The sequence below is a fragment of the Neodiprion fabricii genome, chromosome 7 (genome assembly GCF_021155785.1).
Source record: "Neodiprion fabricii isolate iyNeoFabr1 chromosome 7, iyNeoFabr1.1, whole genome shotgun sequence".
Lineage (NCBI taxonomy): Eukaryota > Metazoa > Arthropoda > Insecta > Hymenoptera > Diprionidae > Neodiprion > Neodiprion fabricii.
In genome coordinates, this window is record NC_060245.1 from 17,662,449 (window position 1) to 17,685,776 (window position 23,328).

Sequence of the window (23,328 nt, forward strand, 5' to 3'; positions counted from 1 at the left end):
AAGCTAATCTTCTCATTCAGGTGGCGTTTTGGAACGCCCCCACCCGCCACAGCAGCGCAAAACTGACTGTGAGCAAAGCCGTCAGTACAGAGAGCGAAAATGTCGCGAGGAAGTAGCGCTGGTTTTGACAGGCATATTACGATATTTTCGCCGGAAGGTCGGCTCTACCAAGTAGGTAAGTCTGACAAAAAAGTCGGCAGTATCGCCGTTTTCTTTACGAAAAATCCGACGATCCCCGAGCGAGTATTCCGTGCAACATTCGACATTTCATTACCGTGTTTATGATGACTCGGCGTGATTAGTGTTTCACTTTTTGATGGATAGTATTCTGTATTAATTAAACCGTTGTTTGTGTTCCAGAATATGCGTTTAAGGCAATTAATCAAGGCGGCCTGACCTCCGTCGCTCTTAAAGGCGTCGACACCGCGGTATTTGCTACACAAAAAAAAGTTCCGGTAGGTTATGTTGTCAGATTGAGGAGAAAAACGGTTTTACATCGGCACATCATTGACTCATATCTTCACACCACTCAATAATTTACTTTTCATCTAAATTACAGGACAAGCTTCTCGATGCCTCAAGCGTTACACACGTTTTCCAATTGACTGAAGATATTGGCTGCGTCATGACTGGGATGATTGGTAAATTTTAAAATGTTTCCGTAATTAACCTGTGATATTGAGAGTTTTAAAAGTGTTGTATTGATATGCATTATACATTTTATTCACACTCCAAACTAATCTCGAGAAAATCTTTTTGTCATAGATATTTTCTACTGACAATTGTGAATTTAAGAATCATTTCCAACCAATTCAATTTCACCAACCATTTTCAAGTGTGGCCCCTTGATTAATTGAAACTTACCCAACGTATACCTGCTTACATAGATTTTGTTTCTAAGCATGAAACCTATGGAATTTAGGTGTTTTTTTTTTTTTTAATTATTTTTAAGAATACTGCTATTTATGCTCTTGATATATTCCTAGAAAAAGGTTTCATTAATTGAGAATCAAATTTTGCTATAAAAACAGAACCATCATTTTTCAGGATACTTAATATTTAATCGTGGAGTATATTTTTTTGGTAATAATACTCAAAACTGTTATTTACAACGATTTAATTAAATCGTAAAAATTACATTATGTTTTACATTGATACTTGAACGAATCTTTAATGAATTGATATTTTTACAGCTGACAGCAAATCTCAAGTACAACGTGCTCGTTACGAAGCTGCCCATTTCAAGTACAAACATGACTACAGCATTCCTGTAGACACTTTGTGCCGCCGTGTAGCTGATATTAGTCAGATTTACACTCAAAATGCGGAAATGAGGCCTCTGGGATGTTCGATGGTACTCATAGCATACGATCAGGAGAAAGGGCCTTGTGTTTATAAAACTGATCCTGCGGGGTACTTCTGTGGCTACAGAGCAATTTCAGTTGGTGCTAAACAAACCGAGGCCAACTCGTACTTGGAGAAAAAGTTAAAAAAGAAGCAGAACTATGATCACGACGAAGCGATTCAGCTGGCTATCACTTGTCTTTCAACTGTTCTTTCTGTTGATTTTAAACCAACTGAAATTGAGGTCGGAGTTGTCTCCCAGAGCAATCCGAAGTTCCGGTAATTCATGAATGAATTTTCATGTCGCTTTTTTTTTGAACCAATTGTTTGCAGTTATACATTGTGATTAACTCGTTCTTTCTCTCCTTTCATGGCATCTTAGTGTTCTCAACGAGCAAGAAATCGATAAGCATCTGACCGCAATTGCAGAAAAGGATTAATTGGTGAGATCGGGTCGAAAGGATATGACCAAATGTGTAATTAATCACAAAGTGTCATCTGATTTCTTTTTTACTGAATAATCAATGTTATCGATGATATGTACTAAGTATGCATAGGTCGAAGTACACTGAAATAAACTCTGGCTTACGGCTTAAAGTAGGTTCTTTATTTTAGTATAATCGCAGCTTGTTAAAAATAATTACAAAATTCTTACAAACTAGTGATATTATTTGCCCGATGCTGTGGCAAGTGGGTTTTTCAACACCAAGATAACTGAATCACCTCGCAGGAACATTTTTGATATGAACCGGTCTTTGTTCACTGGTTTAGCCTGCAATTTTTAATCATAGTTATTAAATTTTACCTATAATCAGTTATAAATGTTAGGGTAAGTGAGGTCAGTTTCGATTTTATTACCTTTTTCTTTCCTTTTCCAGTCCGTGGTAATTCTGTCCACATTTCTTTGATGTTTTCCAATACCATATTACAGTGTCTGTCAAATGCTTTGACTCGGCCGAGCAGTTTCTTGTTGTTCCGACAGTTGATTAAAACCTGGGTGTTGTTTTTAACAGATTGTGTCAGAACGGACAGGGGACCGGTGTTAAACTCCTCTTCTTCCCTTTTAGAAAGTTCCTCAGGTGTCATTTCAGACTTTGGTTTGGTTAGCGACGCCCTGTAATCGAACATTTGTTAAAATGAAATTGTTGTATCACGTTTAAAACAGAGTTTAATTATTAGCCAAAGTTAACACATCAGTATGGTCATAAATCATATTTAAAAAATATTCTAAATCTTGATGAGAGGTTAAGTTAGGTTAGTTTTTGTTCGTGACTTCTAAACTGGCAATAATTCGGCTACTTTATGCTATCAGATTCAACGATAATTTGATCAATATTATTGAGAGCACACTCACATTATGTTGTTGGAAAAATTCTTGCTGTTTTTAAACTGCTTCAATTGATCATCAATTTCTTCTCGAACCTCGAAAAGCGTCTCTCTTTCGTCGTGCAAACGTTGTGGTTGTGCCGGAATCACCCAGATTCCGTATTTGTTCATTTATTTTACTAGTTACAAAATTGCCAGTCTTCAGCCGCAGAATTCCCTATGATCTTAACTTCAATCAGCGATGAGCTCTATGGAGATGAGTAGGTCTCTGCTTCAATGTTTGACATAAGAATCCCCCAGATGTCATAGGTTATGTATCCAGATTTTTCAGATCCAGATTGACTGTTGAAAAACAACACGGAATTTATTACTTGATTACCACCGAACGAGAGAAATGGAAGCAAAACCGAAAAGTGAACATTTGTTAGCGTTAAAAGGTGCGTTTGAACAATCATGACCAATTAGTTCTTAAAATATTGTATAATTGAATGAGTAAGAAAATTCATGTCAACTGCATCATACGCCTAACTTATTCGTTGATTTTTGTGTTTTGTTAATTGAAAACTTCTTCATTAAATTCTATTTATTTCTAGTTATGCGGCTTACCAGGCCGACACTTGCTAGTCCAGTAATTGTCTCTTGCGACTCGACAGATCTTCCAGGTAACACACTCAATAATGAGCTTAAAAATGACAACACCTCCCTCCAGGGAATGGAGACCCTTGCTGTTGGCCAATTCATGATGTTGCCACAGAGTTTTGGGTAATAATTGATCACAGTGGCCGAGATGAAAAATTTTTTCCATTTTCTTCCGATAATTTTACTTAATATAAATGCTTTGCAATTGTTTCAGTAATATCTACTTGGGAGAAATATTCTCGAGCTATTTATGCGTTCACAACGGTAGTTCCCAATTAGTTAAAGACGTGATTGTGAAAGTAAGATTCTTTTATTTTTCAGTTTGTATGACAACATTTGAGTTGGCATAAATAATGCTTTAACTAAAATCTGTTACAGGCTGATCTTCAAACTAGTTCCCAACGAATACCTTTGTCTGGTCATAACGGTATGCCTAAGGAACTAGGCCCTGATAATACAGTGGACGAAGTTATCCATCACGAAGTTAAAGAGATTGGGACACACATGTAAGAGAGTTGCGCTATTCTGTAGTATGGCATTTATTATATTTTGGTGTTTTGTAGTACAGTCAAATTTTTCAGAGATTATTGGGTTCCTGTTTACAGGTACAAATTTTGTTGATTCCACTCTGTGAAATCTATAGTTATTGGAATTTGACAACTTCAATTTTTATAAAATCTCAGATTACTAGCAATCCGTGTTATTTCTTTGGTTGAAAATTTCAACTGTCTGGTGTACTTTTGTGAGCAAACCACTCTCTTCAATCCTGAACTGCGAAGTTTCGAAAATAAAAATTCACAATTTCATTTTCAGATTGGTTTGCGAAGTTACATATACCCCCACAGTTTCTGAACCTGTTCCATTATCATTTCGCAAATTTTTCAAGTTTCAAGTCGTCAAACCACTCGATGTTAAAACCAAATTCTATAATGCAGAGGTAAATGATCTTTCCTTTAATGGATCTTTGTTTGAAAACTATGACAAAGAATACATTAATGAAAATTTGTTATCCTATTTAATTTATAATTAAAGGACCCAGTTATAAATGTATCAAAAGTTTACGATGAATCATATGATTTTTCTAGTCTGACGACGTTTATCTGGAGGCTCAAATACAGAATCAAACTGCCGGTCCAATTTGTTTGGAGAAAGTAGCACTTGAGTCATCCCACTTATTCAATGGTGAGATAATTTTTGTAACTATGGCAGGAGAAACGAAAAATTTTAACTAAAAATGTACTCTCCACAGTAACAACCTTGAACACAAACTTGCAAGGTGAGTCTATTTACGGGCGAGTGAATCTATTAGATTCTGGATCGAGCCGGCAGTACTTATACTGCCTTACTCCTCAACCGAGCTTAACCAAGGATCCAAAAATGATGCATAATGCAACTAACATAGGAAAACTTGATATCGTTTGGCGGAGTAATTTGGGTGAAAGAGGACGCCTACAAACGAGTCAGCTGCAGAGGATGGTTTGTTTCAAAAACAGCAATATGCGTTTAACATGTAAAGCTCAGCTGGTATTCGATCTAATTGATTTTCGGTTGTCTTTAAGGCTCCAGATTTTGGAGACTTGAGAGTAACAATGAAGGAGATACCACCTATTGCGTACCTGGAAGAACCAGTGAACTTCAAATGTCGTATTGTAAATACTTCGTGAGTAATTGAAAGCATTCATTGACAGTGATAAATGTGTAGAGAACCTTTCGAATTTATCGTATTCAAATTGAAATAAAATAACATCAATGAAAAATAATGCTCAGTTCAATATATGTTTTGTTTACAGAGAGAGAAATATGGATATAATGTTGGGCCTAGAATCTAATAAGTCTATAGCATGGTGCGGAGTCTCTGAGACTGTGATAGGAACTCTTAAATCGGGAGCATCATGCGACATTCCATTGTGTTTAATTCCACTCGACACAGGACTTGTTGTGAGTATTTATTTTCAAAAATTTTCATATCCAAAGCTGCATGTATAGTGAAAAGTGCTAAAACAAATAATTTTCAATATATTATAATGGGTAATGATTTCACAAGAGAGACTAAAGATAGATCATTTTCGCCTTTAGACTGTTTCAGGTTTGAAATTAGTGGACACATTTTTAAAACGCGTCTACGATCATGATGACCTAGCCCAAATATTTGTACATCAAGTCGACTAATTATTATTTATACTAATAGAAAGTGTTACTGGAAAAGAGATTCTAATATAATATTTGTTGTATAAATATGTAAATATGATCAATAATTATTAAATCTGATGATAATTATCTATTATGAAAGAAAGTTTATTATCAATTTATTGAAATTTTATGATCTTGTTAATAATTACCTATCGACGAAAATTACCTACTATTATTAACAATGACAAATTTGTACAACCTAATTCCTTCTTCATCGCCACAGATTTGTTAAGTTATGACAAATTTTAAGAAATAACTAATCGATTGAAATTAATGATTAAAATTAATCATTTTCAAGTTGATTTTTTTTTTTTCCCCCAATACATTAGTGACATTCTGCAATTATTTGACGAAAATTTGATTAATATAAATCATACAATGAATCTTGCGTTATAAAGAAGGTAGCAAGAATCTGATCTATACATATAATATACCAGATATCTAATCCCCTTTAGGCAAAAATATCACGGAATTTGACTAATCGCTACGGATATTCTCGATCCATCGAACATCGATATGTAGTCTCGACAGCATGCGTCGATCGGAAGTTGTTGCATTAAACGTGATCGAGTTTCGAGGCCTCGATCAGCATCGTCAAACTCCTCCTTTTCCGTTGTGGTTGTGTCACAGGGTCTCCGGGTAATATTTTTCGTCTTTCATTCAGTACAAATTACACTTGTCCTACTGCTTGGAAAAAAGTCTCGTTACATTTCATTGGATTGGGTAAATTACATGTATTGTTTTAATGCAAAATAATTACGCATACGTTCCTTTACAGACCATTGTATAAACAATAATTACGCTCTGCTTTCGGCCCTGTCCCAATGTAATGGAAAATGAAAGCTTTGTAGTTTACTAGTCCGCCTTAGAGCGGCGCTTTGTACCCGCATGATGACGTCACTAACACTTTACATAACGATGAATGCATATATGTATGTTACACATGACACACACACATACCCACGTATAGATACGTAATTTCCTAACTACCTACTTATACCCGTACCTACTACGCGTTGCCAGTTTTATACAAAAATATTCGAATCTCGAATTTCATTTCAATGAAATGTTTGTTGTAGCGAGAGATGAGAGGAATTCTCTGGGTTCATTTATTCGAAATCAAATCTTTATGTATCGCAAGACTCATCGAACTATACCCGTTAAACCCGCCAACGATAGAAAGAGGGAACAAGCTGCTGTCTGAAAATTAATTCTCGGAAACTGAGTGTCGCGATCGAAGATTTTTCCTCTTTCGACACCGCATCGTGAGCAAGGTCGTTATGAAAAAAGAAATAATAATCATAACAATCGCGTAGTATTCTGGGTAAATTTCAGGCATTCCCCCCACACGACAATTAAAAATGTCGGCCAAACGGTTGTGTCTCGATGTTCAATTTTCTTTGTTCTACTTCTATTTTCTTTTCTTTCCGATTCATTGTTCGATGACCCAAATGTTGTGACACATCGTCGTCACGCGATCGATTAATCAATGATGAAAATTACGCCGGTTTCGCGTACATATATATTCGACGGATGTATTATCGATCGGAACGTTACAGGATGTTTTTTCTTGAATTTTCATCCTCCATTATTAATATCGTATTTTTCCCCTCTCTTCTCTGTAACTGGGCAAGAAATATGTCCTATGTCCACCCGAATTGTTTACTCGTAATACGTTCCATGTAAACGCAGTTAGAAATCGTGACGCAGCGGCGCTCACCTGAAACGGCCATGGCGCCGGGTGAGGCGCGAGGGGTGAGGTAATGTCCCGCGCGCGCAATGCATGATGGTACGTCGTACCGTCGAGAGGGACGCAAGAGGGGGGGAATCGAGGAGGGCGACGAACAAGACGGGATCACAAAATGGCGGCCAAGCTCAGGTCCGTGACCATATAGTACGGGAAAATTCGATATTATTGAACAATGTCGGGATATAATATAACCAGTGATATCTAGTATCGTGAATACGTTGTTGTTTCGTAATCGGAAGGGTGAACAGGGGGTGAAATAGTGCATATTCGACGTTAAATAAGGAATTTGGTTTTACTCGTGAAGGGGAATGATGCAGGTGAGTGGACGGGTACGAAAAATAGTCAATTTTCGAGCTTTTCTCGCAATTTTCATCGATAATTATTTGTTTTTATTTACGATATGAGCGTTACCGTTTATCTGCGATACCAATTTGCCCGATGCGACCGCGGTGTTGTTTGGAATAATGTAAAATACCCCTTGCGACTTGCGTTTTAATCATCTGCGGCTAGAAAATGCTTGATAATTGTTAAAATTATTATTTACACCTGTATTTCAAGGGTTTCTACGTGTAGGGCGGGGCCTTGTGCCCCGACTGAGCCCAGGGACTTGTCTCTCTGTTGAACGAATTTTCCACAAATTAACAAAGTCTTGATCATCCAAATAACCTATAAGTTTGTTTACATTCTACTAACAACGAGTTTTTTCAATTAAAATGTCAATGTTCCAACCATATTTTCCCGCAAAACCATTCCTCACTATTTTTCCCAACCTTTGGTAACAGTTATTCAAATATTCGTGACGGACCCATTTTTGCAAATTGAGCTTAAAGTTTGGGCCGCACGCTATCCACATAACCTGCAACTCTTTGCTTTGTGACATTACTTCAAAAATTATAATCCTTACTGCCATTGGTTTTGGCAAATCTTCCAAACTTACTTACTATTCTATTCAAACTTTGACCATCGTTTTCCACATCATTTTCATATACTTTTACTGCTTCAACCGCTTTGTTTCATTGTGCGTAAACACAGCAGTATTCCCAGTATCGATAAAACATTGTGCCAATATGTTTTGCATCAGTTTTATCCTCAAACCCACCTAAGTTATTCAACTTTCTACAAGGCAATAATATCTGCACTGTACGGCTTAAAAGCCCAAATTAATCTGATTTAATCACGACATCCATTTGATATTCGACAGCCATACTCATCTGCTAAGAAATGTTGTTTACAAGCTTATTGTTAATGTCGTCTGATTTTCACTGCAAACAAACTGTTTAGTAAAATGTAAATTTTTGTAACATTCGTCTAAAAATTTATTGCATTGCTATTGTAAAAGTATATTTCTGCTTTTAATGCTATTCAATTCTTTTGCGACGAAATGAAAAATGGTCCTCAACCGTTTTTTTATTAAACTCGTTATGCCACACAAACTATTTTCGCAAATTGAACAACTACAGAAAAATAAAATTGGATAAAATACTAAGGCTCATTGCTAACTTGAACTAAAGAGATAAAAGATTTCGATAGTGAAAGCTTATCGTGTACATAGAATTATTTTCATTGCTAGTTGTTTTTTCTTTTACAAATTATGATAACTACTCTGATTCAATATTACTATTTGCTCGTATTCCTGAATTCGAATGTCAATCAAATCATCTTATTCGTTTCTATATAGTTGAAGATTTTATCCAAGTAGCAATTATTCATATCACTGTAAATATATAGGTATAGATATATCATAAAATAAAAGAGAAACTAGCATTATTTATGGCAATGAAAGTTTTGTTCTTCCATCTGATGGTTATAATGCAAATTAATACTTACCATTAGGCACTGGTATTATTTCTCTTATAACTTAATTGGGATGCATGATTTAATTCTCACATAGTTTCGATTCAAATTAGTGATAAATAATTGCATTACAGCTATTGAATATTCCTTGCGAAGTGTATATTCATATTTTTTCTATTGGAACGCGTAGAACTCAGTTTTTAATCACTCAATATTATTTCTTTATCGTTGATCAGTGTTTCGTATGCTTTTTACATATCTAGGAATCTACATTCGATACTTGGAAGAGCTATCGCATCACGCATATATTTTTTTCCTCCAATCACCAAACTGTTAGAGATTCAAATATGTAAAGTTCGCTGGACAATGTTTGTGGGGTAAATTTTGTCGGAGATCCTGATGAAAAATAACAAGTAATATAAGGTCACCTTATTTAAACACCTGGATTTACATATTGTACACAAATGATTGTATCAACACTGAAATGTTGATGTAACTTTTGTATTATTAAATAAACCTATTTGTTACACTTTAAAAACAGTATATAAGTCATTTTATCTCCATCCTTGTATGTAATAAATCTAAGCTATCTAGTAAGCCAGGTTGCATCATTTGTTCTATGATCTGATTCCGTAAGCTAAGAACGCACAGAATTTACATCACCATCGACATCTGTGGACAAAGGATAAGGTGGATCTTGGGATGCCTGCAGTATAAGTACAACAAGTTTGCAAATCTTGAGAAAAGGATAGCAAAGTAGTTTTAAATCTGAACAAAACCAGCAGCTTTACTTCGCGGTGATTAAGAATAATTATCAAAGCAACACAAGCCATATCGGCAAGCTATAATTGCAATAAATTCGTTGCTTTTGGTATAATACGGCATAAACAAAATGGCGGATGAATTCGACAAAATGGCTGCTAAGCAATCTACGGAATTTCGTAAACAGGAAATTGTATATGATGTAGCAATGTCTAATTGAATAGATCCATAACAAATTCTACTACATATTTGCAACAGATAGTCAAACCTATTAGCGTTATTAATATTATTATCATTCCTGTTCCTAATAATATCGTTGGTATTGAATTACTGGATAAATATTAGCACAGCATATCCAAACAACACCGTGGTATCTGCTCTTTCTTATATAGATGTCTGTATAAGCGATTACTGATTATTAGATTGTATATTTCGAATTGCATTTACAGAAAACTTTAGATTCTGAGTCTGGTAAGGAATCTGGTTCAGATTCGGAGAACGAGAGTAAGAGCGACAGCTCATCATCCGGAAGCAACTCCGGATCTGGTTCTGGATCAGACAGGTGTGTATATGCAGTGAATTGAAAGAATTGAATTTAGTGATAACACACACGGTGTCCAATTGTATCAGGGAAAACCTGGATATCTAAAAAAGCAAATTATAATCTCTGATTTAAGTCTCGGAATATTTTTGGAAACAATTAGTAAATTGAATTCTGGTACATCTAAAAGTATGCTTCATATTTCAAATACTTACTTCGAATTCAGAGATAGAAAGTATAAAGAATGAGTAAGATCTTCTATGATTTCCATTGGACGTCGTATTGTGTGAATACTAAAAGATTGGATGAATGGTTAATAAAATTAGGTGAAAGCCAATTTCAGTATTTAAAATTTTGTTTTGTGGTTTTTCTGAGATCAGATCGATACTTCTGGAAGTTTCACGTGATTAAAAATCAATCAAGCTACTTGCTCAAGCTTTGCACGCCAGTACTAACTTTACCTTGCTGATCTTACGGCTAACTGTTATTTGTTCTTTGAAGCTGATGTTGGAAAATAAATAAAAAGAGGCATTGTACTACCTGCCACTCCACAAATGAGTTTCAATTTACAAAAGTTGTACATTTTTCTTCACTTTACATTCCATACTCTGATTTACCAATAAAGATTTTTTTTTCATTTACTTTAAACTTTGTATTAAACTTAGAGACATGCTAATGATTATTACAATCAGATCATTTCGGCTCTGGATACAATGGCCAGAATTTTATGAACTTATTACGATTCTATTTCGTTAGTAGTTTCGATTATTAGATTGGAGGATACATAGAATTTTTCATATTTCTTGTGAACTTAAGTTTGAAAAATTTTATGATAATCTATAAAGTGATAAATGCTCTTGAATATTTGTATTTTAAATCATAGTTTAGGAGTGCGAATTAGATCAAGTTGCGTGTTTGCCTTACTTATTACTACTACATCGTTTCATCATATTATGTCAATACCAGAGTCACTGTAATTTTGATCCACGCTAAAGACAACAACAAACAACTACTTCCCAGAGTGAAAAATTATCGAACAGTATCAGTTTCTACACACATGAAAATATTTCTTATTTAAAATGTTTGTAAAATCGTACAGTGAAAGTATTACATCCGAGCGTAAAAGCTGAATAATGATATAGTCATTTTGTTAATTCAGTCTTGTATTTAATCATACAATTATAGATATTTCATCAATATTTTACGAGACACTGAGACGTCAGAATTTAATATTGAAAAAATTAAACCTGACACATTACAAGCGAGCAACACGTGGACGATTATCGTTATCAGATATTAATCCTGAACAAAATTTTAATTCTCAACAGAGATAATACTTATCTTCTGTTTGAATCAATACATTATCTCTAAACTTACAATATGGTCAATCATTATGCGAGTCAACAGATATCTCTTATTTATTCATTCATTCATTCATTTACCAATATTAACCAACCCCTTGAAAGGGGGTGACAAAAAAAAAAAGTAATACTAGTATAACGAAAAAAACAAAACTGCTTGGCTGCTAACGCAGTGACTCTAGCTCCTCAAGCGGTTCTGGTTCAGCATCAGGTTCGGACTCTGAAAAGTCAGATAAATCGTCGAAATCGGATACTCCTGCACAAAGCGTTAGCATTCAAAGTAAAAGCTCGGTACATAGCTCAGAGACAAAAGTTCGACATAAAAGCGACTCGAGTCGTGAATGGGATGAAAACCCAGACGTTTATGGAATCCGAAGATCGGGGAGATCCCGCAAGGAACCAGAGAGGCTCACTACGCAACGCGAAAGCGACGGCGATGTACGACGGAAGGTTCAAAAAAAAAGGTAAGGAGAATGAAATAGATAAAACGCTATCATAAGTAAGTATTTTATTATATCCTTTGGGATTTCTGTGATCGTAAGGAAATTTCATTGTGATAAAATTTGAGAAAAATGCATTTGCTCGAAAATTCAATTACAATTACACTGATATTTGACGGTAGCGGAAAGCGATATCAAAGTCTTAATTATGAAACTTCAATTCTTCTGTAATTCAGCAAACCCCACGTAAGCGAGTTGAAATTTTTCTTGCAACAAATGCATTGCATTGACTCTCGTCAACTTGAATCAGGAAGTCTTTTTTCCATGTTAAGTTATCATCATGTATTCTTTGAATTGTTAGACTTTTTAATCGCTGTTAACAGGCTAACATAAAGCTAAAAATTAATTTCCAAGTGTGATTTGTTTCCCAAGCTTCAAGCCTTAGTCGTCGAGTTTTGTGTAATGTCTTAATACGCGATATAACATCTCACAGTGGCACTCGTTTATTTATCACTGCAACATTTCTTATTTCAGTACTCAAAATTCCTGGAATTCTGACAGTTCAGAATCAGAATCGGATGAAGCTACTAAACGGAGACCTCCGCCAAGTAAATCGATAAATCGTCGAGCAGCGCAAAAGGTGAAAGAAAACACCCGTTCACGTCATAAACGAATATCAGAATCCTCGGAGAATTCTTCGTTTGACAGCGATGATAATCGAAGGTGAGCACGCATCAGTATTAATTTAAAATTGTTTGGGCTGTTATGATCGTTAGGTAATTCAACACACGATAAATATCAATTTAGGCAAGTCACGCGACGGGCTGGAACGGCAGTCAGTTACAAAGAACAGAGCGAAGAGGGGACTGATAGTGAGGATATAGTCGAGGTTGACGAAGCATTGGCGACTCCGTTGGAACCAGATAATGCCGAAACCATTGAACGAATTTTGGGGCAGAGAAGAGGAAAAAAAGGAGGTGAGTTTTAGTAAATCGATGCGAATTATAGCAAAATGACATGAACGCAACACAAGCAAATCGTCTAACGATTTCTGGAATTTTATAACGAACGTGTATAAACTTTTGCTACTGTTAGTTACTGGAAATGTGACGACTGTCTATGCTGTTGAAGAAAACGGTGATCTGAATCCTACAAATTTGGCGGACGAAGAAGCCGAGACGCAGTATCTAATAAAATGGAAAGGCTGGTCGCATATACACAATACGTGGGAATCAGAGGATTCTTTGAAGGCGCAAAAGGTATGAGAAAATTTTCGTACTTTTATAGACTGGTTGTGGATGGAAACTGGAGTATATTCTATTTTACATTTTAAACCCATATTTTATTCCGTTTGTCATAGGTGAAGGGTATTAAAAAATTAGAAAATTTCGTGAAGCGAGAACGGGAAATCAAACAGTGGAGAGACTATGCTGGACCTGAAGATATAGACTACTTCGAATGTCAGCTGGAACTTCAACAGGATTTATTGAAAAGCTACAATTACGTAGAACGGATAATTGGTAAAAACTTGTTAATTGTTATACTTGATTGGATAAAAGACTAGACGAATTTTATCTGCGCCGTTATTTGTTGAAATAATATTTTTTCACAGCTGAATATAACAAACCGGATTCTGGACATCCAGATTATTATTGTAAATGGGAAAGTTTACCATATGCCGATGCGACGTGGGAAGATGGAGCTTTGATAATAAAAAAATGGCCTGAGAAGATCAAGGAATTTCGCGATAGGGAAGATTCGAAAAGAACACCGAGTAAACACTGTAAAGTATTAAAGTATAGACCAAAATTTCATCAAGTCAAAGGGCAGCCCGAATACATGGGAAGGGGGAAAGATTTAGTCTTGAGAGACTATCAAATGGACGGATTAAACTGGTTGATTCATTCTTGGTGTAAAGAGAATAGGTAAAGCTGTGAGATATATGTTATATATTCGAAATTAGTTATCGAAAATCAAGCAAGTGGCAATAATTTCACATGACTATGAATCAAAGATTATTAATAATTTGTTTATTTTTTCATTCTCAGTGTGATTCTCGCGGATGAGATGGGTCTGGGAAAAACTATACAAACTATATGCTTCCTTTACTACCTTTTTCACACGCAACAGTTGTATGGACCATTTTTATTGGTTGTACCATTATCTACGATGACGTCTTGGCAAAGAGAAATGGCACAGTGGGCACCAGATATGAATTTTGTAACTTATCTTGGTGATGTGACGTCTAGGAACGTGGTAAGTGTTGTGAATTTGGCAGAATATTTTTGTTCAATGTTCTCTTTGTTATTATTATTATTTTTGTTTTACTTGATGTAATTTTACGGCTTACAGATCAGGGAGTTCGAATGGTGTTATAGTTCAAAGAGGTTGAAATTCAACGCAATTTTGACGACGTACGAAATAGTTTTGAAGGATAAAACGTTCTTGGGGGCCATAAATTGGGCCGCACTGCTCGTCGACGAGGCGCATCGTCTCAAAAATGATGATTCACTTTTATACAAAGCATTGACAGAGTTTCATACCAATCATAGACTTCTTATCACCGGAACTCCGTTGCAAAACAGTTTGAAAGAGTTGTGGGCATTGCTGCATTTTATAATGCCTAACAAGTGAGTGAATTTTTTTTATTTGTATTAAGTACTCGGTGAAACTGATTCGAATTCTTTAAACGGCATGTATTACAATTGTTTTCAAACACATAGATTCAACTCTTGGGAAGAATTTGAAAAAGAACATGACAACGCGGCGCAAAAGGGTTACTCGAAGCTTCACAGGCAATTGGAACCATTCATTTTGCGCCGAGTGAAAAAAGATGTAGAGAAATCATTGCCGGCTAAAGTCGAACAGATATTACGTGTCGAGATGACCTCTTTGCAAAAACAGTATTACAAGTGGATACTTACTAAAAATTATAATGCCCTTCGTAAGGGTGTTAAGGGATCGACGACAACGTTTCTCAACATTGTTATAGAGTTGAAAAAATGTTGCAATCATGCATTCCTAACTAAGCCAACGGACGGTGAAAGGCGAGAAAGCAACGAGGATTATTTACAACAGATAATTCGTGGATCGGGAAAATTGGTTTTGTTGGATAAACTGTTAGTACGACTCCGAGAAACTGGTCACAGAGTTTTGATATTCAGCCAGATGGTCAGAATGTTGGACATCTTGGGAGAATATCTGCAAAAAAGACATTTTCCCTTTCAAAGATTAGATGGAAGCATAAAGGGAGAGCTCAGAAAGCAAGCGCTGGATCATTTCAATGCAGATGGCTCGACAGACTTCTGCTTTTTACTGTCAACCAGAGCTGGTGGTCTTGGAATTAATTTGGCAACAGCTGATACTGTTATCATATTTGATTCTGATTGGAACCCGCAGAACGATCTGCAAGCCCAGGCTAGAGCTCATCGTATAGGTCAAAAAAACCAGGTATTTTATCTAGATTTAGCCACAACGACAACATCTCTTAACTGACATACTAATGGAGAATTTGCCCCGTTTATCGTTTGACAGGTGAACATATACAGATTGGTGACAAAGAATTCCGTGGAAGAAGAAATAGTTGAACGTGCAAAACAAAAAATGGTGCTCGACCATTTAGTAATACAGAGAATGGATACAACGGGAAGAACGGTCTTGGACAAAAAGGGTCCCAACACAAATAATAACCCTTTTAACAAGGAGGATCTAAATGCTATTCTGAAGTTCGGTGCCGAAGAATTGTTCAAAGATGAAGAAGACGGGGATGAGGAGCCCACTGTAAGTTTGTTCGATCAAATTTAGATTAACTTCAACGTCATTGGCAATAAAAATACGCTCTTTTGATTGTTTATAGTGTGACATTGATGAAATACTGCGACGTGCTGAAACCAGAGACGAAGCCCCGGCCACAGTAGGAGATGAACTCTTATCGGCGTTCAAAGTTGCCAGTTTTGCCGCTTTCGAAGAAGAGACAGAGCCGATTCCTCAACTTAATGAAATTGACGATGAAAGTAAAGATTGGGTGAGTATTGTTTTGCACAGCTGCAAAAGCGATCGTTGATGTACAATATTAACTTTGGATCTATTATTTTCTTTGCAGGCTGAGATTATTCCTGAAAATTTTAGGAAAAAGCTTGAGGAAGCGGAAAAATCTAAGGAAATGGAGGATCTGTATCTACCACCCAGAAGTCGGAAGACTCTTCAGCAAATCAATCAATCTGGTGAAGGTAACTTGTTTTAGAGATCAAATGCATTTAAACAAGTGCCTGAAGGTTATCATTTATTGGATTTGAAAAATTTATTTTAACCATTGATATAATTCTAATGAAATCACTCTGTTTTATGTGAACACATTTTCCACATCATCTTTTAAAAATGTCATTGGATTGAGTGTATAAATCTAATAACGGGATACTGAAGTACTGAATATACAAAATCTGCTAAATATTTTATAGAAGGAAGGGGTAGAAAACGCAGAAAAACTACGGGCGACGACAGCGAAGATGCTGAAGATTCGGGAAGCGAGGCAGAAGGCACCGATGATGAGAGGCCTAAAAAGCGGGGTAGACCAAGAGTCACTCCTAGAGAAAATATGAAGAGTTTTACCGACGCCGAGGTGAATTGATTATCTCAATCGAAATTTCACTCCGCAATATTGATTTTAAATAATACAATTTTGAATCATCAGATTCGAAGGTTCGTCAAGAGCTACAAGAAGTTTGGGGCTCCGCTGAAAAGATTAGACGATATTGCAGCCGATGCCGAATTGCAAGAGAAGCCTATGTCTGAGTTGCGTTACTTGGGCGAGCAGCTAAGAATCAGATGCGAGGCTTGCTTAGCAGAGTTTGAAACTATCGCTAAAGAAAATAAAGGGACTGAAGAGGAAGGCCGTGGCCCAGGGCGGAAAAGAGGAAGAGGTCCAACCTTCAAAGTTGGCGGCGTTATGGTTAATGCAAAATCCCTTTCTGCTGCTGAAAAAGAATTAGAACCGCTCGATGCCGCACTCCCTGCAGATTCCGAACAGAGAGCCAATTGGCACCTTGATATAAAGTAAGTTCTTATCGGAGTCTATTAAAGTTGTAGATAAGTTTGGATAAATTCACCGGGTTAGAAAATGATTGTTGACTACCAATTATGAATTGATGTTTAGATTAAAACCGGCGAACTTTGACTGCGATTGGACTCCAGACGATGACTCGAGGTTACTTAGAGGAATTTATCATCATGGAATGGGATCTTGGGAGGCGATTAAATTGGACGCAAATTATAAACTTGGTGACAAAATTCTCCCTCACAACGACAGTAAACCTCAAGTTAAACAGTTAAACACACGAGCTGAGTATTTATTGAAAGTGCTCAAAAAGCAGATGGACCTTAAACTTGGAGTGGTGAGTTCTATGATTGATAATTTTTGGTGTTTTAACAAATTCCAAAGATCTCTGTTTGTGCACAGTTTGTAACGATGAAAAATTGTGTTTTTATTAGCTTGTAACAAATTGTTACGAACCTCTTTCCTGCGCACAAGAAGCCTAGCAGGTGGAGAAATCGATTTTTTTTCCTGTTATCCACGTTTCCTGTCCTAATTGTTTCCTATTCCTTCTCAACAGGGATACGTCCTGTTCTCCCAGATCCTTACTAGATCCGAGGTAATATCGTCAGATTTCATTTTCTGTTCAGAAATGAGAATTCATGTGTGAAAAATGCGAGCGAGATCTGTCGTGTTATTCTCATACTTAGATTTCTCGTTATATTCTTTATTTCAGACCAGAACGAGAAAGCCTCGGAAGCCTAAGGAAGTAAAAACTGTCATTACTAAAGAAATTGTCGAGGAGAATGACAGTTCGGGAGATGAAAATAAAAAGCTCAAGCTTAAACTGGACAAGGTAAAATCAAACTTTTATGAAATAAAGTTTACTTGTAACATAAGGGAAGATATTCTACGATAGATTATGAAATTTCAATACACGAACGGAAAATTTCAGCAACCGGTTAAAAAGGAGGAAGAGCCTTTGTGCAAGAAAGAGCCGAAAGAAGAAGGCGAGGTTACGTCGGATGATAAGAAAAAGGATAAAAAACTGAAGAAAGAGAAGAAAGAGAGTAGAAGAGGGAAGAAAAACAAACAACCTGTCGGTCCAATGCATTTTACGGCCAACAATGAGCCTAGAGCTCTTGATGTTCTTGGTGATCTTGATCCGTCTATATTTAACGAGGTAAGTTGGTCATCTAATCTCTTATTGTTATTATTTGGGCTAGATTGAGCAATCCAATTGAGTACGATTGGATATATTTCTATTTGAAAGTATGTTAATTTTCCTAATCTATTAATATCTAATCATAATTAATGCCGTAATTTACAGTGCAAGGAAAAAATGCGGCCCGTCAAAAAAGCTCTGAAAGCTTTGGATAGGCCGGATCAGTCTTTAAGTCAGAGTGAACAAGTAACGCATACCAGGCAATGCCTCGTTCAAATTGGGAATCAGATAAATATTTGTCTGGCCGAGTACAAGGATCCCGAACTTATAAAAGAGTGGAGAAGTAATCTATGGTATTTCGTGTCTAAATTTACGGAATTTGACGCGAAAAAATTATACAAGTTGTATAAACATGCGACTAAGAAGGATGAGACTAGCTCGAATCCAGTATCCAGCCCCGAAAAGAAGGAAGAAACTGTCAATCCGAAGGTACGTCCAGTAAGACAATAATTTGCTAGGTTTTACAAACCCGACATTAATTTTTTACTACAATGTACGAGAAATTCTTTTCATTTCAGAAGCATAGTGAAAAACTACACGATAAGCACAGTGAGAAGCATAGTGAGAAACATGTTGAAAGACATACGGATAAGTGGAGCGATAATTCACAATCCAAAGATAGTAGCAGCAAAGATTCACAGAGACAACAGGTGAAACGTAGAATAGACGAAGTGGAGGAGAATTCAAATAGCAGTACTCCAAACAAAAAACATCAATCTATTACCTCGGTTGCAAATAGTACGACGACTGGTTCCACGACGACGGTAACAACAACCACAACAACGACGCCAATTGCTGCGAACACTTTGATGGCAAACTCGAATTCGAATTCCAGTAATTCATTGAGTAGCGAACAACCGTCCAGACACAAGGAACCAAAAGAAATCAAACATAAGGAAATGAAAAGAGACAGAGATCGAGATAGGGAAAGGGAAAGATCCCACGGCGAAAGAGGTTTGGATAGATTAGGCGGAGCGAAAGATGAGAGAGTGAGGAGAGACAGCGGAGGTTACAACATCGGTGGTCATTACAGTGGAGGACGCGAAGACGATCATTGGGTACCCAGAGACGGTAGAGATCCTCGAGACAGCAGGTAAAATGTGATGCGTTTGAACTTTGCAATTGGTTTATTCACCTATTTCGTCATAGTTAATTGTTAATTAACGTTCCGCTGCTCGCCAGGTTTGGAGATCATAAACGAGAAAGATTCGAATCTTACGGACGTATGCCTAGCGGTTATCATCGCGACAGAGACAGAGAACGTGATCGCGGCATGCATATGAACGAGAAACGAAGGTATGCGTTACTTATTGATGTAGAAATCAATTTTTTTTTTCTCATTCTTTGCCTGTATTAAAGCTTATATGAGTATTTGCGAACAAATTTACTTCTACTGAGAATTGAATTTCCGAACTATTATCTTTGCAGTGATTACTATAGATATCCTCCAGGACCTCCGGGTTATGGATATGGTGGTCCAGGAAGTTATGGAAGCGGAAGCAGCGGTGGTTATCCACCCTCAGATCTACCGCCTGGACATTTCAGAGGACGAGCATACCCAGGGGATGGATATCCTGGTGATTGGAGGCCCAACAAAGACTATAGACGTGATTACGACCGTAGGCCACCTCCGCCGAATGCAAATTCCTAGTGCTCCTTTCTTGCCACCGTCCTCGAATGTGTCGTCAACCGGTTGTAAAACCTGGTTAAAGTTGCTTTGTCGTCTATCATTCATTTCAATGTCCTCGTGCCCGTTGTGAATTGTTCTCTTGAGGCAAAACTTGGAAAGGTTTGCCTTTTGTATTATGTTACAAGTGCGATATCCATTATTGTCATTCAAGAAGTTGATGGCATTTAACACGGCAAAAAAAAAAAGACGAAAAAAAAATATCACTACGATTTAGAAAAATAAAAAAAACAAAAAAAACAAAAGGGAGGCAAAGAAAAAGGAACGAGAAAACGGAAAAAAACGAAATTAACTATTTCCACCCGTACAGAATAAAATACAATTTTATATCGAGCATCTGACTGATTTATCATATAGTGGAATATATGATGAATTTTGAATAAATATAAACATGGTTCGAAAATAGATGCCGAAAATAACGAAGAAAATAATATACATATGTATATTTAAATATGGATGTATGTATTAATCTTCAAGAATTTTGCAAGGGTGACACCTCCGCGAGACTTCTTTGAATTGGTAAATTTTAAAACTTGGAACAAAATATTGAAAAACACAAAACAAAATAGAAAACTATGCGAAATTGTTACCAATTAGATTCTCTATTTGTAATGAGTTTCAGATTATAAATTTATGATTATTTGTTTTTTTTTTTTTAAGTTGCTAATCAATACCATATACGGAGAAGCTATTTATTTTTCTTGCTTCACAAGTTGCTGTGCAAAGACCGAAATTCTGCCAATAAGTTAGCTTTTCATGACTTACAATCATACACTGATTTGACGCCACTTTATTTTATTTTTTTTTTATTTCATTTCATTTCATTTCTTCACAAAGGAAATAGCTAACCAAACTTTATCGATTAAACCAATCACCGATTCAACGTAACTGTGAAAGCAAGAAGTTATAATTGATTTTATAAGATATTAATTTTTACTTAGGCATTTACTTTATTATTAAACTTCTTGGTCATTTGCACGGCATTGCTTGTTTCGTTTGATCAGTTTATTGTGCAATTTTTAAAGCAATGAGTATTAACTTGATAAAAAAAGAAATTAAGTTTAAGCATGTATATTTTCTCCGATCATGTCAACGTATCGAGTAAATATTGGATCGTAATCAATTGTTCTTCGACAGGTCTTTAGGTATACATATATTCATTGATACAGTTAAAAATAATATGATCTGATTATTTTGTTTCGATCCAGTAATATTATTTCATTCAGTTTCAGTCAAATTTAAAAACCAACTAGAAATAAATACGTCCGGAACTCCTTAACCATTATTTATTATGTTTTTTATATGTCATTTACGATGTGACGGAGATCAAGTAACGGAAAACAAATAAAATAAATATATCTGTGTCGTGGAATCAGCGGTGAAATCAGAGATCATATTGTGGCGATTTACTTTCTTTTTTTTTTTCAATTATCACATTACCAACTACCTTGACACCGTCTTCTTAAACAGTTTCTTTGTTTCAATACCTTATATTTGTTTTCTGGAAACAAATGTTGAATATATACCCAGGCACTTTGTCGATATCGAAGTTGAACTAACTGTACACAAATGATTTAGAAGTATCATTTTTGTAGTTTGATCATGATCCGCTATTCTTATTGACAATTTGGTGATTCATTTTTCAAATTCCATTCATTGTTCGTAAATTAATTTGATTATGCTCGTTCGCCTCTAATATAGTGCTATCAGAGGGTAAATTGGCATTTATTTCATTTTAATTATTCAAAATGAGAGACAGACGTTTTTTCATTAAAAAAAAAAAAACCGCAGATTTCGATGTATATCATGTGTAAATAATATAAAACGTATTAACAGAGATAAACGAACGCTAAGGTTATATTGTGTGCACGTGAAAAACACAGATATGATAATATTGTTTAGAGTCCGTTTCGAAAACTGATACTAAAAATGCGTGATGCACCGTTTAATTAAGAGATGAATGACAAAACAACCCCTGCTAGATTAGATTTATATTTTTTGATTAAATCAAGTTGAAGACGTGAAAATGAACAGAGCCGTTTATAATTTATTAATGGTCGAATACGGAATCATGATTTAGATAAGAGTGAGGTAGAAATGTTGTGTATATATTATAATTAAGTAAGCAAAAGTAATTATTGATAGTGTATAACAAGAGGTATGTAGTTAATTATTATATCATAAAAATCAGTTTAAACGCATAATATGATGGTAATGTATTTTATCTATCTTCATTCTAGATAACTTGATATTTCTGGAAATATATGGATGCATAAGAACGAAAGAGAGAGAGAGAGAGAGAGAGAGAGAGAGAGAGAGAGAGAGAGAGAGAGAGAGAGAGAGAGAGAGAGAGAGAGAATAATGATAATTATAATAATAACCACAGGAAACTTACAACTATTGAATGAATATATGTCATTTGTGAATATAATTTGTTTTCTTTGATACATTTTTCGTTCTAACAGAAGTGAAGTGACAATTAAAAATGAACTGAAACTTTAGGATAAGTCCTGAAAAACTTGGAAAAAAAACAAAAAAAAAAAAAAAACAAACAAACAAATAAACTGTATTTATTTATAAATCATCTGAAAAAGTAAAACCATGTATAGCTGGACAAATTAATGCTTCTTTCTAGCACAGTGTAGAAATGAATAACGCTTAAAAGTCATGTAAAGGTGAAAGTTTGTATACAAATTGAATCTGTCCAGATTCGCCATTAAAACAGCTTAAGTATTGGTAACGGTATATGAATTATTTTAATTTTAGCTCACACAGTAGCGACCTATGACTTGTATAAATGTATACATTATTGGTTGAAAACGATATGCTGAATTTACTGTATCGATGACTTCAAATATTCTTTTGGACAGTATTATTGGAGTAGTCGTTCTATTGACATTGACAATGTTGACGGATAAGATTTTTAACGTTTTTTCAAACGACGCAATTCTGAAGTATCGTTACAAGGATAGTTAAAATCCCGTTTTCTAATTTAAAACATAATCTTATCAAACGCGAGTTGAATGACGTTCCACAAGCCTATACAGGGTTGTAAATATCGTTGTGTAATAATATTTATTATCACTTTCTTTTCTTCGTTTATAAAGTTTCCTTTCGCTACGCGTAAAAGTTGAAAAATAATTACGCATCACCAAACTGATAAGGGTTTACTTATATTAACTACTAAAAGCTGTTCGCGGCAGCGGAAAATAAAAATAAAGAACAACATTAGCGGAAGTA

General features: G+C 35.6%; 4 protein-coding genes and 1 long non-coding RNA gene across 6 annotated transcripts; 3 read left to right on the top strand and 2 right to left on the bottom strand.

Moving 5' to 3' along the window:
• Positions 1 to 14: 14 nt before the first annotated feature.
• On the top strand, positions 15 to 1,941 carry LOC124187231 (proteasome subunit alpha type-6-like). Its single transcript, XM_046579635.1, has 5 exons — positions 15 to 175; positions 361 to 455; positions 560 to 641; positions 1,194 to 1,623; positions 1,727 to 1,941. Exons 1-5 carry the CDS (start codon positions 100 to 102, stop codon positions 1,782 to 1,784), a joined length of 741 nt encoding a protein of 246 aa, XP_046435591.1. The 5' UTR covers positions 15 to 99; the 3' UTR covers positions 1,785 to 1,941.
• On the bottom strand, positions 1,930 to 2,859 carry LOC124187234 (probable small nuclear ribonucleoprotein Sm D2). Its single transcript, XM_046579640.1, has 3 exons — positions 2,699 to 2,859; positions 2,203 to 2,458; positions 1,930 to 2,116 (listed from the first exon to the last, which is right to left on the bottom strand). Exons 1-3 carry the CDS (start codon positions 2,839 to 2,841, stop codon positions 2,012 to 2,014), a joined length of 504 nt encoding a protein of 167 aa, XP_046435596.1. The 5' UTR covers positions 2,842 to 2,859; the 3' UTR covers positions 1,930 to 2,011.
• An 83-nt stretch (positions 2,860 to 2,942) lies between these two features.
• On the top strand, positions 2,943 to 5,608 carry LOC124187230 (trafficking protein particle complex subunit 13). Its single transcript, XM_046579634.1, has 10 exons — positions 2,943 to 3,107; positions 3,264 to 3,432; positions 3,524 to 3,608; positions 3,688 to 3,815; positions 4,123 to 4,246; positions 4,395 to 4,491; positions 4,559 to 4,785; positions 4,869 to 4,969; positions 5,100 to 5,247; positions 5,386 to 5,608. Exons 1-10 carry the CDS (start codon positions 3,065 to 3,067, stop codon positions 5,476 to 5,478), a joined length of 1,215 nt encoding a protein of 404 aa, XP_046435590.1. The 5' UTR covers positions 2,943 to 3,064; the 3' UTR covers positions 5,479 to 5,608.
• Positions 4,515 to 6,085, bottom strand: LOC124187235. The gene is made up of 2 exons (XR_006871802.1): positions 5,670 to 6,085; positions 4,515 to 5,304 (listed from the first exon to the last, which is right to left on the bottom strand). It is a non-coding gene; the product is annotated as an uncharacterized LOC124187235 (long non-coding RNA).
• Positions 6,086 to 6,108: 23 nt separating this feature from the next.
• Positions 6,109 to 22,833, top strand: LOC124187217 (chromodomain-helicase-DNA-binding protein 1). Of its 2 annotated transcripts, XM_046579601.1 has the most exons (23): positions 6,109 to 7,566; positions 10,255 to 10,367; positions 11,881 to 12,171; positions 12,682 to 12,870; positions 12,955 to 13,124; positions 13,243 to 13,406; positions 13,508 to 13,667; positions 13,760 to 14,072; positions 14,196 to 14,403; positions 14,500 to 14,777; positions 14,871 to 15,597; positions 15,682 to 15,927; positions 16,004 to 16,171; positions 16,250 to 16,376; positions 16,605 to 16,765; positions 16,838 to 17,199; positions 17,300 to 17,537; positions 17,913 to 18,032; positions 18,132 to 18,359; positions 18,507 to 18,830; positions 18,920 to 19,494; positions 19,584 to 19,697; positions 19,830 to 22,833. In XM_046579601.1, the coding sequence occupies exons 1-23, from the start codon at positions 7,558 to 7,560 to the stop codon at positions 20,050 to 20,052; spliced, it is 5,508 nt and encodes a 1,835-aa protein (XP_046435557.1). In that variant the 5' UTR covers positions 6,109 to 7,557; the 3' UTR covers positions 20,053 to 22,833. The 2 variants fall into 2 exon arrangements, with proteins under 2 accessions (XP_046435557.1, XP_046435558.1); XM_046579602.1 differs by lacking the exon at positions 11,881 to 12,171.
• Positions 22,834 to 23,328: the final 495 nt, after the last annotated feature.